The 17959-nt window shown below is 49.3% G+C and overlaps 1 protein-coding gene across 1 annotated transcript in view; it reads right to left on the bottom strand.

The window, feature by feature from the left end:
- LOC119094984 (elongation of very long chain fatty acids protein 4-like) overlaps positions 1 to 16472 on the bottom strand; it is a 37463-nt gene extending 20991 nt beyond the window's left edge. The window contains exons 1-3 of the mRNA XM_037217893.1: positions 16413 to 16472; positions 12318 to 12582; positions 8583 to 8740 (exon numbers count right to left, since the gene is read on the bottom strand). Coding sequence (XP_037073788.1) covers positions 8583 to 8740; positions 12318 to 12582; positions 16413 to 16472 — 483 coding nt within the window. The remainder of the gene's footprint in view (positions 1 to 8582; positions 8741 to 12317; positions 12583 to 16412) is intronic.
- Between the last annotated feature and the right edge of the window lie 1487 nt (positions 16473 to 17959).

The following is a 17959-nucleotide window of genomic DNA, read 5'->3' as shown; positions in this document are numbered from 1 at the left end:
CAGCTGAGGTAGAGGGTCGTCCCTGCCAACCTCGCAGCTGAGGTAGAGGGTCGTCCCTGCCAACCTCGCAGCTGAGATAAAGGGTCGTCCTGCCAACCTCGCAGCAGAGGCAGCGGGTCGTCCCTGCCAACCTCGCAGCTGAGATAGAGGGTCGTCCCTGCCAACCTCGCAGCTGAGGCAGCGGGTCGTCCCTGCCAACCTCGCAGCTGAGGCAGCGGGTCGTCCCTGCCAACCTCGCAGCTGAGGCAGCGGGTCGTCTCTGTCAACCTCGCAGCAGAGGCAGTGGGTCGTCCCTGCCAACCTCGCAGCTGAGGCAGCGGGTCGTCCCTGCCAACCTCGCAGCTGAGGCAGCGGGTCGTCTCTGTCAACCTCGCAGCAGAGGCAGTGGGTCGTCCCTGCCAACCTCGCAGCTGAGGCAGCGGGTCGTCCCTGCCAACCTCGCAGCTGAGGCAGCGGGTCGTCCCTGCCAACCTTGCAGCAGAGGCAGAGGGTCGTCCCTGCCAACCTCGCAGCTGAGGCAGCGGGTCGTCCCTGCCAACCTCGCAGCTGAGGCAGAGGGTCGTCCCTGCCAACCTCGCAGCTGAGGCAGCGGGTCGTCCCTGCCAGCCTTGCAGCAGAGGCAGCGGGTCGTCCTGCCATCTTTGCAGCAGAGGCAGCGGGCTGCCGACGCCGCTGTAGGTGGTAGCCGGGTCAGCAGCCGGCCGCTGCTGCTGCTGGTCAGAAGCATGAATCGGACCGCTGGGGACAAGGTCAGTTCCCGGCGATTCAGGTCAGATCGCTTGGTCGCAGGTCACTCGCAGGTGGCTCGCAGGTCAGATGCCAGATCGCTTGGAGACAGCAAGTGGATCCGTTGTGCTTTGGTGCCCCTCCCCCCACGGAACAAGCAAGTGAATCTGTCGTTCCAGGGCCTGACTTTTGATGTGCCGGCGCGGTAGTGTGATCGCCACTTCATCGATCCAGCTTCGAATACGGTACTGAAGCGAACACTGGCGCCTTCAACCGCATCCAGGCGCTGACAGCGGCTCCTTGGGGAACACAGGCGGATCCAATCATCTTGAATCGGATGCTGTCATTTACCACCGAAGATAAAGGAGCTTATGGCACGCGGATGCCACGGGGCTGTCAGAGCTGGGGCTGTCAGAGCACCGTCGTTAGCTGCATGCTCCGCGCCGCTCGATAGGAAAACCATTAACGTAATGACCGCGCAAGCAAATTACCGGGTTCTGTCGGTGCCGTGCGGCTGAAAAAGGTCGCCTGGCATCCTGCAGAAATGATTGACTGAAGCACACCTTGCAAGAATGCACTTGATTTGAATGCGAAGGTTATTGCCGGCCATCAACCCTTGGGTTAACCTGAACCTGGGGTTAACGGTAGTGCTGGTTGGTACTTGGAAGAGGAAGTGAGGAATTCATCCCATTCACTTTTTTATTCGTCCAGTGACTAAACGTGATAGCTGTTGTCATTTGAGTGAATGAGTGCCATTGCTTTCGGAGTAATTGGCCCACAGATAATCTGGTATGACACTACTCAACGAAGGCAGGCATCAGCAGATGCCTACATAAAATATCAGAGATAACCAAGAGCTTTGTTCAGGGATTAATTGGGCGACGAAGTTGGTTTGTGGGCATATATGATTATAAAACAGCCTGCTCTCAACTAGTCCTACACGCGCCAGGTTGGCCGCCTGAATACCCTCCGCTCGGGTGGGGGTCAATTTGACATCCCTGAAATCTCAGAAATTAAGATAGCCAGAGACACCAGAAGAAGCAGGGTAGGATGACCTGTACGCAAACTCAGTCGTGTCAAATCTGAGGCTCTTAGGTCAGGACCCTCTGGTCAAAAAAGATCAAACAAGGTCAAACTTCAGATTGGGGTCTTAAGTGTCCCGAAACATTCTCATGCGACCGCTGTGAGGTTAGATACCTATTCTAAGCAAAAGGTCAATAAGGTCAGTGACCTTGTTTGATCTTTATAAGGCCAAGGTAGGGAAATATATACGATACTGCTCCTATTTTGGCATTCGAGCAAACGTCTGGGATTACGCTAGACGGTGTATCCTAAAAGCAAAATATTGGCTCGGGTGATATTAAGTCAGTGACCTGCTCTGATCCTTAGAAACTGCACGGAGCATATCTGCTGCGGTCCCTGTCATTAATACATTAAAAATGAGCACCAGAAACTATCCCCAAAAACCAGGCTCTCGAGAAAAACCAGCAAATTAGTTTTGACCTCGTTCTGATCCTTCTACCTGACCCTAGGTAAAAAAATTGTTTGTAATTATGAATTTAATTGTTTCATTGCCTAACAAATTACTTCAGATCTGTATGGCTTCGTCCAACATTCTGTTGTTGCTCCACATTGAACGATTCTCTAGAAATGCCCTTCGCTGACAGCCATGGTCTGACTTTGACCTGCCATATGCCAGTGACATTGTGACCTTATAAGGTGCATCTATTTCTGCATCAAAAGATCCGTTGTTTAATTATTTACAACTCTGCAAGGTAAAGCGCTACAACGCCGAGCCGTTCGGAAATCGTTGGGGAAAAACCTTCGGGGAACAGTTTTAGCTCCTACCCGAGTGCGTGTTGAGACTCCTGCAAGGGAAACCTGCCCGTCGAAAATATTTCCAAGTTAATCATGTCGTTCTGAACGAAATGGGGACTCTGGTTACAATAATACGGAATTTTAACGTGACAAATACATAACCGTGGCATCGCGACAAGCTCAACGTTCATGGCAACTGGCTCGATCCATTGGTTTAGAGCTGGAGAGCCGTCAGTCACGTGTTTTCCACAACGTCTCTCCACACTGGAGGATCTCCCGGAAACCGCGCGCGAGGAGCCTGACAGCATGAATGTCACCAGCTTATTCCATGTCGGGCTAAACTCACGCCGGGGCCACGGCACTTCCCTGCTGAGGGCTCTGTTCTAGGGCCTTGGGTGAGGGCATGGATTCTACCAACCCGCCTGGCTCATCCCGTCCGATCGTGCCAAGACAAGTCGTCAATCTCTGGAAAACTACAATACAGCGTGAGATAGGTGAAGTTAATCAACGTGTCTGAATCATCAGCGACAATGTGTTTGACATTTAAATTAATTACGGCTGCAACTCCGATGTCGTTGATTGAGCAAAATCATCAAAATGAATTTTGTGCAAACCAAATAACCAGTGTATGAACGTTATGAATAGTGCTCTATGTATACGAAAAAGTCAATAAAAGTCAGAAACAGCCGGAGCACTGTCCGCACGACTGGTTTTGGGAAAATCCGTTTTCACTCCTTTTGCATTTAGACCCGAACGAACTGCAAAGCGTTATTTTTTCCCTCGGTACGTTTTCTACATCATGGACATTGGCTATTTCATACACTCCACACTGATTATGGCTGCTTAAAGCTGTCATAATGCAGCTTATCATGTACCGTCAACGCTGTGAATTCGAGACTGGGCGACTCTGTTGCATGTTCCACTAACCTTTGGCGCATCTGTTCAACATGTTGAGCCCTGCCACATATCTAAGTGCATTCTGTTAACTCGATAGGGGAGATCACTGAATAGATGAACCGATACATACCAACAGTGAACCATTTCACCCATATTTGCTTAATTTCCCCCCATGACCCACAGCTCTGGTAATTCGCGAAGGTGCACTTACCAACGAACGGTTGGAGCACATTAGGTACCGACCATGCCCGGCGACACGACTCATTATTCTCTCACCCGGCAGAAACAAACCCATTCTGTTTGCAGTCTGGTGGAAAAGTTTTGTGACTGCGTCAGTACGGTGGCATACAGGTGCGCTGTGATGTTCTGTGGCATACCTTACTCGGAAAGTCGCGAATGAATGGAATTCGCGCCTGCCCATAAGTCGCAGACTTTTCGTTGTTGCAAATTGTGTGGGTTTACAGGTGCAGCGGTGGTGCTGCCGGCGACCTGCACGACTGTTGTCCCAAACGCTAACTTTGGCAAGTCACGGCAGGAGGTGAGGCCTGCCATTTCGTGAGCAATATGCATTGCAAAAGTATAAACCAATGACAGCAGCTTAAAACGGGGCGCAACAAGCCGTGCATTTTAATGGAAATAAATAACACCTGCTCAAACCAAAAAGCACGCCGATTCACCGCAGCTTTTTATAGTAAAAACAATCTGCTTCTGCACACTTTAATCTGCTTCTGCACTGCTGCACACAGCGCACATTCGTCTGACGCTCGTCTCGACTTCCGACACCGTAACAAATTCAGAAGGCTCAGCAGTGTCCACGCCACAGCAAGACGGTGGCGGCCGCCCCTGCGCCGCGCCCATGGGAAGGAAAATGACCCAATTCATAACAACAACAAACAGGTTAATTAATCGGGTTTAGCGATCGGCATGTATATGGCATGCACGCGCCTACGGCCATCAGCCCCAATGCCCCCCACCCCCACACCCTCGGTCAACAGCACAGCGCCAGTGCGGGTCAGCGTGACGGGCCGTGGTCGATACAACAGCCGAGGCCGTGGCGCGCGAGAGCCTGAGCCAGCGACAGACGCAGCTTGCCGCCGAGGTCAGGTCGAGAGGCGCTCGTGGCGGCGGGCGGCGCGGCCTGCTCGGGCCGCCCTCGCAGGCTGAGCAGCAGCAGCGTCAGCAACACCACCAGGTAGACGCCAGGCATGACGCACGTCCAGAGCGGCAGGCCGCAGCGGAGCCCCGGCATCTACAAAATGATCGCGGTCAAGGTCACACAAACCTCGCGCTCGTCAAGGTCACATACGTGTAACATCAGTCACAGCCAAGTTGTTATAAAGCTCGGTGCGATGAGGTTGACGCACAGGTCAGATGAATCAAAGTCAAGGTCACACCCACGCACGGCGCAGAGTGGTGGGATTCCTATGAACCAGGAGACTACCGGTCAACTTCATATGCAGCATAAGTTTACCGAAATCTCATCTGTCGGACTACGCGCATAGAGCGGATTAAAAACGATCTAATCTTAAAAGGTACAGCAAGTACCTTACAACGTATTACTCGCGCTGTAACAATCCTATGAAAGGAACTTGATGAACTTGATCTAACAAAATGTTGGTTTTGATCATCGATGGTTTGAATGTATCCAAGACTTTTGATATAAGCATGTCATTTCGTGGAATATTTCACAAAAAAGCGCTTTTAAATGGTAACAGGAGCAGTTTAACAGGTGGCTAACAAGTCATGACCAAGGTACCATCCATACAGGTACAAAACAAAAATCATGGCTGACTGCTAGCAGTACACCTGAAACGCAAAGTGAAAGCATTATATACAGATATACCACGAGTGATCTGATTGATGGCCTTAATGTAGCATTGTAGTGTTCACATTTTTATGAGCATGCACTTAGTTTTGCCAAAAAAATATGCATTAGAGGCCTGCGCACACTCAAATATTTTGCAGTAAGTGCTCTGTTTTCAATGCCAGTAAACCTTGTATAATGGCACGAAGTTAATGCTGAGGAAAATTACAAGTACTTCCATACTGTTGGATAACTTCAGTTCGGTGCTCTCTATGAATACACGAAGAAAATGTAAAAGCAAGTAGGATGTCCCCTTCTCAGAACTGAAACTAGGTTCTGAAAACTCAATTCACCTCTGAAGTCCGCTCAGAATCCGGAATTTAGGTGTTCTAGAAATCTCTTCATTCCCCTTGTAGATCACGCCTCTGCGCACGAAAATATAGCATGCTGGAGGTGGTCTCAAAGAAATCTTATCTCCTTTGAGACCATGAAACCATGCCGACTTAGTCCGATACCGGACTAAGTCCGCATGGACTCCACAGAAAATGTGCGGCAAAATCCTACGGATTCAAGGAGAGCCTTACATCCCGACACCAACGGCGTCTGATGACGCTCTGTTGAAGGTCACATCGAGATGATTCAGATGCAGATGCAGATGTGCGTTCGTCAAGAATTCAGAACCATGGTGGCTTTTCACGTGCCCCGTCAGTATAATAGTATATCGTCAAAATACGATGTGGTACAATACAAATAAAACGCCGCAGATAAAGACACGAGCGTCGCTGCAACGAAACAGCAAGTGCAAAAGAGGTTTTCAGGCGTCTAAACGAGATTTCACTTAAAAGTTTCGATGGAATGACAGTAGATACGGATCAACCTTGTTCCAGTTCAGCAGAGTGACCCCTCTGGTTCACAATTAGCGCCTGGCTGTTTCAGTCTGCGCTCGAGGCTATGTTACGCGGTCTGCCTTGCGGGTGCTGCAGTCGCTTAGCTTGTGGGACGTACGATTTTGCTGCTGTACTCAGGATTAGCTGCCCTATTAGCTCGCTGAACTGCGCAGACGGCGTGGTACTCGTCTAGCTCAGCCGCTCGCAGCTGATCAGCTGCCGGGCTGCTCTATAACACCTGAGATGCGATCACAGCGTCTGCGATCACTGGCCACTCGGGCAGCTTCTCAGCTGCCGAGCTGCTCGATAACACCTGAGATGCGATCACAGCGTCTGCGATCACTGACCACTCGTGCAGCTGTTCAGCTGCCGAGCTGCTCTATAACACCTGAGATGCGATCACAGCGTCTGCGATCACTGGCCACTCGTGCAGCTGTTCAGCTGCCGAGTTGCTCGACAACACCTGAGATGCGATCACAGCGCCTCCAACCATGGGCCACTCGAGCAGCTGCTCAGCTGCCAGGCTGCCCGATTACACCTGAGATGCGATCACAGCGTCTCCGACCACTGGCCACTCGGGCACAGCAGTTGACCTGCCGCACGCGAGCAATCTGCGTCACGCCATACGAGCCATGCACGCTCATGCGGTACCGAACGACCGAAGGAATGGGAACCTGCACAATGATTATCAGCGTGTTCGCAGGCAGCACGCGACACGCATGACTGAGGGTGATCAGAACACATGTACATATATGTGGAAGTCATAGCGTCAATGTGTGCCTGGTCAGGTCAATGTGCGCCTGGTCAAGTCAATATGTGCCTGGTCAGGTCAATATGTGCCTGGTCAGGTCAATGTGTGCCTTGTCATGCCAATATGTGCCTGGTCATGTTAATGCGTGCCTGGTCAGGTCAATGTGTGCCTGGTCATGTCAATGTGTGTCTGGTCAGGTCAATGTGCGTCTGAGTCTGGTTAGGTCAAATGGCGGTATAGGCACAGCCCAGGTTTTTCACCGTCGCTGCATCCCTCACTACGGACCCACAGCATGTGACCGTAACGGGAGTGACGCTCCTCGGCGTTGTCGGTGTGCCCCGTACAAATATTTCAGTTTTGGCGCTCTTGACCTTCATGTCATTTTGTCAAAACAATCGGTAGAGAAAATCAAGGGCGGTTTCTATGAGAGAAACGATAATTGCCAAAGTCTAATTCTACTCGTAACATGAATTTGCGGATCATCTGCAAACTTAACGATGGCGGCACCGTTGGGCACGTGCAGACGCAGGCCGTTGGCGAAAAGCATGCATAGGACCACATAAGACTCAGCTAAGGCTCCCTTTAGAACACCCCGATGTTGTTTTCTCTTAGCCGAGGCGTTATGCCAGAGCCATCAAGACTACGCACTCGCACGTGCTGCACGTGCCCCGCCCGATAGTCTGTGAACCAATTGCTGCATGTGCCCCGCCAAATAGTCTGTGAACCAACTGGCGTCGACACCGTCATATTCAGCTGTTCGAGAAGTTTCTGGTGAGGCATAACGTCAGCACCTTTGGAAAGACTGAAAAGGGCCAACCCTGAAATTTCGCCGCTGTTCATGGCACGAAGGGCGCGATCAGTGATGACACAGAGACCTGTCTCGGTCCAGTGTCGTTGTCGGTATTCGTGTTGTGCTGCAGCCAGTAAGCGTAGCGTGTCCAGGCAGTCGGCCAGCTGTTTTTGTACCACACTCTCCATTATTTGCATTGTACTCGATAGACTAGGACGCGTATCAGTTGGATTAATGGTTGTCCTTCCTTTGGGTATCTGTGTACCTATCGCATGCTTTCATTCTGCTGAGGTAAGTCCGGTGACAAGACTCGTGCTTGTGTATTGAGGAAGGCGTGGCAAAAAACAGTTAAAAATAGCTGCAGCGTGCTCATGCTCACAACGTCTACTCCGGTGGATGTTTACGGCTTCATGATGAAGGACGTAGTGCAGTGTGACAATGTCGGTAGGATGAATCATAAACGTGCCTGCGGAGCCACATGGTAACCAGACTGGGACAGGCACGGTCGGTAACGGGAAACCGGCAGAACTGTAGAAGATCCTATCATGACGTCATAGCCGTGATGTAATTAATGCGGACGCTGTAAGAGAACGAGAAAATGCGCGGATCTCCCAGCCTGCCGACCAATCAGTTTTTTACCTGAAGCGTGAAAGGAGCCCACACTACATCGGTGCGGGGGTACGGCATCATTGCCCGAGGAGGCAATGCCGGGAGTTAGGCGGGGCCAGAACTGTTCACTAGCACCGAACGTACTATACAACTGCAAAAAGCAGCCTGCAAAAAGATATCGCCGGTTGTATGCATGCACTTTTCTAGCTAGATGGTGCTGGCGGCAGGCTTTCGGAAGTGCTTCACACACGATGCAGACCGCTCAAGTGGAGAGCTAACCTGCATAAGAACGGAGTAAACCGCGATCCCAGCGAACTGCAGCATTTGCAGATGGATGAGGTAACGCTTCCACCACAGATAGCGGCGCATCGCGGGCCCCAGACTGGCCAGCAGGTAGTAGCTGTAAATAACACCGTGGACGAAACTGTTGATGGCCAGTGGCAGCCAGCTGGCTCCGCCTGAAATGTAGGGAGTGGTTTACCGCTGTTACGTCAGCACAGTCACGGAGTATAAGAAGTTACCTATAATTGCTACCACAGCACAGTCACGCAGCATAGGGAGTTGCCTACAGCTGCTACCTCAGCACAATCACGTAGTATAGGGAGTTGTCTACAGTTGCTGCCTCAGCAGAGTCACGGAGCGTGCTGACACTGGAGCGTCGTTCAAGCTTCAGGTCTATCGGGTTTCACATAAAATTAAATCAATTTCAAGGATGCACAAAGCCCTTTTAGGGCACATACATTTGTAGTATATCATCCGCGATCTCGTTGAATACGAAATCACAGATTTTACTGGATATTTTTTCACAGGTCATTTTTCGGCACTGTGAGTTTAAAAGTGTTTATTGTCCCAGCTCTCTTTATTTGCAGAGGTCATGGCAGATTTGAAATGCATCTAATGGGTTCCTGCGTTCCTGTGCTGCACATTTCTTGGCGACCTTTGTGTGCGTGCCGGCTACTGCTTTTGCCTCTCGGCTAGATGTATTTCAGTGCATGGACTTCAAAAACACAATCAGAAATGAATCATCCTGCAGTTTCTGGCTTCTGGTAAAGTTAAAAGGGTCAACATAAAATTTAAACAAAAATTGTGGCGCCTAAAGGTCGCCTCGAAATTCACTTACTGAAACTTATAACTTAAAACTCAAACCTCATTACTTGTGCCATATATATTTTCCCAGTGATGAGACAAAACCTCGAAACGCAATAATGTAGAGATAACGGCGAATATGTGAGTGACTGTACGAACAATCTTTGCGATACAGTTAAGCGGAAAGCTGGGAGTCTCGTACGCTGTAACAAGAAGCTTGCTCATGCGGAAGCAATGCTCCTTTTGATCAAACATGCATGAACTCACACAAAAAGTATTCTGCCAAGATACACTGACATGAAACCTCACGACCAGGCAATTAAGGAAGAAGGTACCACCAAGAGGTATGGAGAAAAGCTGGTGATTTATCAACTGGGGCAGAAGAAGGCCTGCGGTATTCTTAAGAAAAGAAGTGAATGCTTTAGAAAAGAGTTGTTGTTATGTTTCCCTGAACATGAACTAAGACGAAAAAGGTTTGACGACTTCAACGTAATTGAGTGTAATGTTAGACTTTTTGCTGAAAATTCATTTCGCAAAAATTCTCAAGACTCCATGCTGGACACAAAATATTACTGGAAACTAAAGACAGCTGCATCAGCTCATCAAACGATGATCTTACTGAAAAATAAAAAGGGGTACTGAAACTTATATTGAACTGCCACATTTTGCCAAAATACGATAAACATAAGAAGAAAGAAGAACTATAATTTTGTCCCAGGATATCGCAAATGTTGGAAAATAAGAAAAGGACGCAATAGACAAGGATCTTAAAAATAGCTTTCTGGGAGAGACCACGAAAAAACGTGAAAGTAGCAACACACACACACACACACACACACACACACACACACACACACACACACACACACACACACACACACACACACACACACACACACACACACACACACACACACACACACACACACACACACACACACACACACACGCACACACACACACACACACACACAAACACACACAGGTTTTTTGTTTGTGTGTGTGTCGTATATTTATTGCTTTTAAAACTGGACTGCTTCCGTGACTGGGCTTTTGCCTGTGGAGTGCTCATGCCCTAAATAAACAAATAAACAAGTATTCGAACAAGAGCTCAGGACTTCGTTAAAGAACTTTGTGAAAAAGAGGACATCTTTATTCAGCGAGCGAGCAAACCATCGCTTTGCGTGATGCTTCACAATAAAGAATGTAATGAGAAGCTAAATTCTATCTTGAACGATAAAGAAAAATTACTTCGTGTCACAAAAGATCCAGCAGACTAACTCAAACTATGCATGACAAACTGATCACTGCTGCGAATGCCGTTGTTGATGGCGCACACTTCTCCAAGATAAGAGGTATCCCTGGTTACACTAGTGGCTCTATAAATACTCACAAAAATGACAGCTCCCTTTCGTAAGATATACACACATGCATATATATATTTATATATACACATATGTATATATGTATGCATGTATATATGCATATATATAAATAAATATATATATATATATATATATATGTATATACATATATATATATATATATATATATATATATGTACATATATATAGGTGCGTCCAGGTCTTGCAAAAAGAGTGTAAAGAAGATTGAATGCTGCATTACAATGCTAATAATCTGAATATTCGTCAGCCAATGCTGGCACTAGGGTGCTAGGAGAGGTTAACGTGGTACTATCTTTGCACAACTGTAATTAGAGGAAAGAAGAGAAGCGTTTCTGAGCAGGGTTGCCTCCAGGGATGCAGCAAGGGTTCTATATCACCAGGAACTTGATGGCCTAAAATCGGAATAACATTTCATCGCTCACTGCTGTGCAGTGAACAACGCTCCAAACAAACGATGCCAAGGGCGGATCCAGAAAGAAAAAGGACGGGGGCATTGCAGGATAAGAACGACGTGGCCACCAACAACAGGCCTTCCGCTATCGGTCTCGGCGATGGGCCACCCTCCAGTCACGTGTCCCGTCCTCCCTTCTTTGAAGAACTGGATACGCCTGTGCCACCTTTCGTAATTCGCCTGTGGCACCTGTCGTAATTCGCCTGTGGCACCTATCGTAATTCGCCTGTGCCATCTGTCGTAATTATACGTTGGCACTGTAATTCAATTACAGTGCGTATCATCGTCATACCAGACAGTAACATCTTTTACTTACCCAGGTTCTTATCCAACCGCTTTAATAGGCATTCTGGTTCTACCTATGTTACAATTTTGATATGTACCTGTTTTCCTAGAAGCAAAGCAAGGCACAGTGACATTTGCGTTCCATGCATCGAATTAAAAACCCGTCATTACAATGTTTTTCACTCCGTTTTGCGTTTCCTTGATGGCACGGTAGATTTCCCATTTCAAAATATTGCCATCTTGTATGAATTTCAAAATAATTGTCCGTCTTTCTCTTGAAAATTGCGTTGAAATAGACTGATTACTATCACAAATGAGTGACATAAAAAATATTCGCTTTTAGGTTTTCGCCTCCCTCTGTCCCCCCCCCCCCCCATAAGAAGTAAGTGGGACTTTCTTTCCGCAAATATGGATCTGAGAAATTCAACCGTTTTTTTAATCAACCCGGTATTCGCAGAGTTCAGGCGGGCGGTTCGGGGAGTTTACGGCCTCCAACTGGCTCTCAATCAATGTTGTGTAAAGTACGATGACGCAATCAAACAATGACGGATTGAATCATACAAAAGGTTATGAGAGCTTATCTCATCTTATATCATGGTTGCTTTGATATCTTAAAATGCGGAATATTCCCTTTAAGAACTGCTTGGCTCCAGTTCCCAACTGCTAAGTCTGTCTAGCGCATCAGGCCCCATGCCTATTTCAGGTAAAAATCCTGCTTCGGAAAAGCTTGCCGTCATGAACCAGAAGATGAACAAGAACCATGAACCATGAACATGATGCATGAGCGGAGCACCAGCTGAGACAAACCTGGGGCGTACACCGACGCTATCCAGCCGCTGAACAACATCGAGCCGTGGTGGTACACGTGGAAGTACGTCATCCTCTCGTGGTCCTTCCGCAGCACCAGGAACACCGTGTCCAGGAAGTCAAGCATCTTGCTCAGGACGAAGACGGCGATGGCATCAGCCAGCCGCTGCGCCCGCGGGTCGTCGTTGACGTCGACAGGGACGCAGAGCCAGCTGGACGGCCTGCTGACCAGCGTCTCGTGCAGCAGGTACCCGCTCAGCCAGACCTGTCGAAGCACGGAACGCCGGTCACAGCCTGCCGAAGCACGGGACGCCGGTCACAGCCTACCGAAGTGACGCCGGTCACAGCCTGCCGAAGTGACGCCGGTCACAGCCTGCCGAAGTGACGTCAGTCACAAACTGCTGAAGAACGGGAGGCAGGTCATGGCGGGCGACGCATTAGCCCAGGTGGAGCCATCGCGCATTTTCACGAGAGGTGGGGGTTGGGAGGCCAGGGGAGGACCTCCGGCTGTCCCTATGACCACCGGACGTTGACATGACCAGCTTGGCCGCCTTTGACGCTCCGTTATCAAGAACAGGCGATGACCATAAAGCATGCTCTGAACTAACACAGCCGCACTCACTAAAGAGGTCTTGGCTCCTATACGGTAGGTCCCAAGGGAATGTGCCACCTTTGGTGCATATCTTAACAGCATATTCCGGTAAAACTCCAACAGGCGTTATGTCTAATAATAACTCTGGGGTGTGGTACTACAGTGCCAACGATTTGTAAGAAGCAAATGCATTTTAAGAATTTTGGAGTCCAGCGTACGCAGCGTTACAACGCAGTTTCATTTAACTCACGTGAAAATGGCCCGACAGTTGCATTCAATTTTTCCACATATGGTATTTTAGTTCTCACAGCAAAGATCAAGTATGTTGTCTGATTCTTTTTGACCATCGCAAAGGCCAAAAAGCTTGTCAAACACTGTTTTTTACACAAAGATTTAAAATGGAGCTTTGCGTGAACAAACGCAACAACGTGAACAAAACGCAACACTCACCATTTGTTTTAGGACCTCCAGCTTGAGCATAAACACACAAATGCAATGGATGCATGTCATTGTCACCTTATCGCATGCCGATCCTGCCCAACTCACATGTCACTCGTGGCGCATATTCCGCACCAAGCACCCCATTAAAAAACACATTGTTTTAAACAATGGATGCAGCACAGAAACGTCTCCTACTCTGTCATCAGGTCCTGTGCGCTTAGATTCGCGACGTTCCAGCTTTCATTGGGACGCTCCACAGTTTTGCTGAAAGATTAAAACCGCCTCCACTGTTTGCCAGCAGGTTTTGCCGGTTCGGACACATCGCTTTTACGTGGCGCATTGACGCAACAGTGTCCCGGACAGCCGGGCGTTACACATCGGACTCTGAAACCATCAAGGCTATCCTGTCTTAAATCCTCTTGACCACCTGCTTACTTACTTGCATTACGACTGGCTTCTATCTACGTGAAATATTTGTTCTTTTAATTGCTTTTTTATCTGACTTTTATGCCTAACGATTTTTCTCCCATTCGAGTTTTTTCCTGCTGGCTTTTCGTTCTTAATTGTTTTTTCCAATATTTTACCAATACCGACTATCTATCCCTCATGATTTTTTCACCTTGGGCCCTGTTGGCTTTGATCCCACCTGACTTGTTGGTAGGACCACTAACTAGTTTTGTTGATTAGTCGTATTTCGACTATTTTCGTTTCACTTTTTTGCCATTAGCAGGCACCGTCACATACGCAGAGCCCTACATGATAAATTTATGTTAAAAAACAACAACCTTTATATACACACATATATATATACATATGTATATATATATATATAGCATTTGGCCATATATATATATATATATATATATATATATATTAACGCTTAGAATTAAAGAAAGAACACATTCAGTTTTTGTGCTAGTGCTTGGCATGATTTCGTAAGTACTTCCATGCAAAGATGAAATAAAGCAACTCTCTGGATAAATTCACCCTTGACCTGACATGAAGGGGTGAGGCACTAGTTTAGCAACATACACATCTTTGCCAATGGTAGGATTTCGTTTAGATCGGTACACTGCTTTTTCCGTGAAGCTCTATTTGTTTTGGTTGGAAACAGCATTAGAATGGGCGGGGGAGGATCGTAACGACCAGCTCTGAGGGTTAAGCGATGCTCATTTGTTACCGCGTAAGGGGAGGAACATTTCTTTGGGTCTACCTTTTCCATGCGTTGAACTTCATACCGCACCACACATATATGCATTATGCTTTGGGGAGTGCTAAACGCGCGACAGTAGAAGGCACTGTAGCGCTCAAAATATGTCCATGTACAATGCGCATGCGCGGCTGGTCTAGCCCGAGGGTCAAGATAAGTTGTCGAGAGCTCGTGGAAACGTTTTGTTCATGCCATGTTTGCATTACTGTTGACACCAATGCAGTGAGCTACGAGATGCTGGAGATAAAACAATTGTAAAAGGGCAAGGTACTTTGCTTTTATTCCGAAAATTCATCACTTCCGCAGCATATGTGAGAGGAGCGACTGCTTAAGTCACAAAATATAACCTGGAAATTGTGCATGCCGGGGAGCGTACTGAGACTGTAAACGTTCTTTTGTGCTATTGTTTTAGCATAAACTAGTAATTACGCTGCTCTTCTAATAAAATTGACCGTGATTTGAATATTTCTAGGATCAGCATTCCTTGTAATTACAGGTTAAGTCATATGGAAACCAGTTTTTCATTCTTGTGTGGAATTTTCTTACTGGGATGGATCGAAACAGTGTCGACCTTTTGAGTAAGTAAGGTCGACCGATCTTCGCCAGGGTACGTTCATCATTTTACAGAATCAGGCATTGACCAAATGGCTTAGAACAGTTAAAAGTATAAGTCTCGAGCACGCTCCAACGCAATTTCATCTCGCGGGAACGCCGAAGCCCAACGTTGTAGTGTCCATGGGCTGCGCAACGTCGCCTGTCGCAGCTGTCATTTTGTGGGCGTAGAAAGCCGGCCGAAAACGACAGCGTAGCGGAAAATAGTGCTTTCGAACGTTTTTTAAGTTAAATAGTGCGTTTTACAGGTTGATATTGCCGCAAACTCCGCTTGTGCAGTTAACAGATTGTAGACCTGAACAGATTAGCAGTTACGACACAACAAATATTTCACACAATGTTGCGCTATCTGCTGTTCGGTTTGGTGTGACAGCTAATCTGATCGAGGAATCAATGTGAATGTTGCGCATGTGAAATGCGCACAACGAGATATGAACTGCTGATAATACGGCTTTAGCATAACAGATGTATAAAGCGTACGAAGATACTACTTTCCCGCACATGGGCGTTTTTGCCCAACCAGATCATAGCCTGCTGTTAGCAACAGTGACCGACGGCGTCCAGCATATGGGCACTGCGATTCCGGGAGCCTTAATCTTGCAAGGAAAGACTGCGAGCGCGCGTACTCCAACCAATTCGTATCACTTTGTTGTGGTGTCTGGAATGCTTTTATCCCATAGCTGCATGTTATAAAGGAAACCTAGAAGTCCGTTGTGAAGAAAAGTATCGTTCTTGCAGGATACTGGTACGTCAATTTTGAACGGTGACCTGATCGGACCTGATCCAAGTGAATAATAAAAAAGGTTGGATGTACTCCCCATGGTCTTAACACCTATTTCCGTGCCCTCAGTATCCGTTTCGACCGGTCAACATAGGTTTCAACTGCATCTATCAGAACGACTGTTTTTTACCTTTCGTGGCCTCTGGTGACCTCACAGTTGAGCTTAGGTCAAAAATTTGATATGCATTCTTTCTGTGAGGATACCTTAAAATAGTGTCTTTGTTTCTCTCATGCGACATCTGGAAGTCGGAAATCTTAGGGGCGGGAAGTTAGCTTTCCCCGGCCGGGCGCGGTTGTCTCAGACCCCCGGCCGGATGTGGGTCAATATCCAAGTCGACGTAACACGTGACACAGATGAGGCCATCCGCTCTTAGCGCCTGTGGTGCGCCACGTCCGCCGCCTCGCCTGCGCCATGTTGCAATGGGTGAGCGGGAGAAGAAAGCCATGTCACCGCCTCACCTGCGCCACGTTGTACAGGGCGAGCGGCAGCCGAAGGCGCGGCGTGGGCCGGCCCTTCATCAACCGCGGTCCGCAGCCCACCAGCAGCAGGTAGCCGCCCAGCGGCAGCAGCACGGCGGCCGCCGACGACTGTATGAGGCGGCCGGAGACGCGCGGGTCGCGCCGGTGCGCCAGCACACGCGCCACCTCCCAGACCTGGTCCATGCCGGTCGCTGGTGCTCTCTGTCGGACGGTACGTGGCGGCGAATCTGCTCCACTGACGGTCGTCCCCGTCGATGGGCTGGTGGGAGACTGTGCTCGCCGAGTTGGTCACCGGTGCGGGTGCGGCGCGGGCCCCCGCCGAGCATGACGGAAAGTGGAAAGTGCGGATGCAAGACTGGGCTGCGACCGGAACAGACCAGCTCGACCGCCAGCCATAATCCGGTGGTGCAGAGCGCGTCCGGCAGCGGCTGCACTCCTAGCAGTAAAATCCTGCTCGTCGCAGCGGGGCTCCTGCTAGTGACCTCGGAGAGGAGCAAAAACGTGCCGTGGTCCATTTTTCGTTGGCGGGGCTTTTGTCGCGGTCATTTTACTTGCCATTTGTACCTGGCGGTTACAAGACAACATCGATGTTTTGTTTTGCTTTCGCTAGTTTTCTCCTCATTGCGAGCATGTATTGTACAAGCTTTTTAAAATGTAGATTCCAGCCTTAGCGATATTAGCAGTTATGGGCATAGCTTCGCGTGCTCTCAGGTACACGACCAGCGTACCTCCCCGAGCCGGATTACAGTGCTGATGGCAGTCCGTAGTGGGTGGATGGCCACCGACCTGAGGTACGTCCACTTTTGCCTTAACGGAACCAGTTCTTTTCTGGGTCAGGAGACGTAGACCGCGCCTATCGGCCGCTTGCACTTGCATGCGACTACGATACAGGCGCAATGAACTGGGTGGGGAAATCATTCGTTATGGAGCCGGCCGATGGGGTTGCAGGAAGTTGGCCCTCTGCCCTCGTTGGCCAGTTGCCAACTGGCCTTTCCATTTCAGTCGAGTCGGAGTCGGAGTCGGAGTCGGATAATGCGCCCGCTCTGGGACTCGTCCCAAGTCCCGTTGGATTACGAGTCCAGCATCTCCCGCCCAGACCACGGAGACGGCATCAGCGGGCTGACATGCGTCGACTTCTCCACAAGGTTCTCTTTCCGCCACCGGAGCCGGCACATGGATGGTCGGTTACCGGTTGCTTGAGACGTCGGCGCACCGGTGAGGCAACCTATCGTGCCTGTATCGCGCATGTAACCTGTGGCACTGGTTGTGTCACCGTCTCTTAAGCCCCGTAGAGGCGGGCCGCGTCCCGGCTCAGCGGCGCCCCGCTCCCTCGGCGCCCCCCCCCCCCCCGCGACGTCCCGTCCCCTCGGCACCCCTTCAGCGGTGCCCCACCCCTCAGCTCCGTCCCCCCTCCCTGGCACCCCTCAGCGGCGATTCGTCCCCTCAGAGCCCTGCCCCCTCGGTTTCCCGTCCCCTCGGCGCCCCTCAGCAGCGCTCCGTCCCCTCGGTTCCCCGCCCCCTCGGCG

The sequence above is a fragment of the Pollicipes pollicipes genome, unplaced genomic scaffold (genome assembly GCF_011947565.3).
Source record: "Pollicipes pollicipes isolate AB1234 unplaced genomic scaffold, Ppol_2.1 Scaffold_4219;HRSCAF=4965_pilon_pilon_pilon, whole genome shotgun sequence".
Taxonomy (NCBI): Eukaryota; Metazoa; Arthropoda; class Thecostraca; order Pollicipedomorpha; family Pollicipedidae; genus Pollicipes; species Pollicipes pollicipes.
This window is presented reverse-complemented; position numbering and strand designations above follow the sequence as displayed.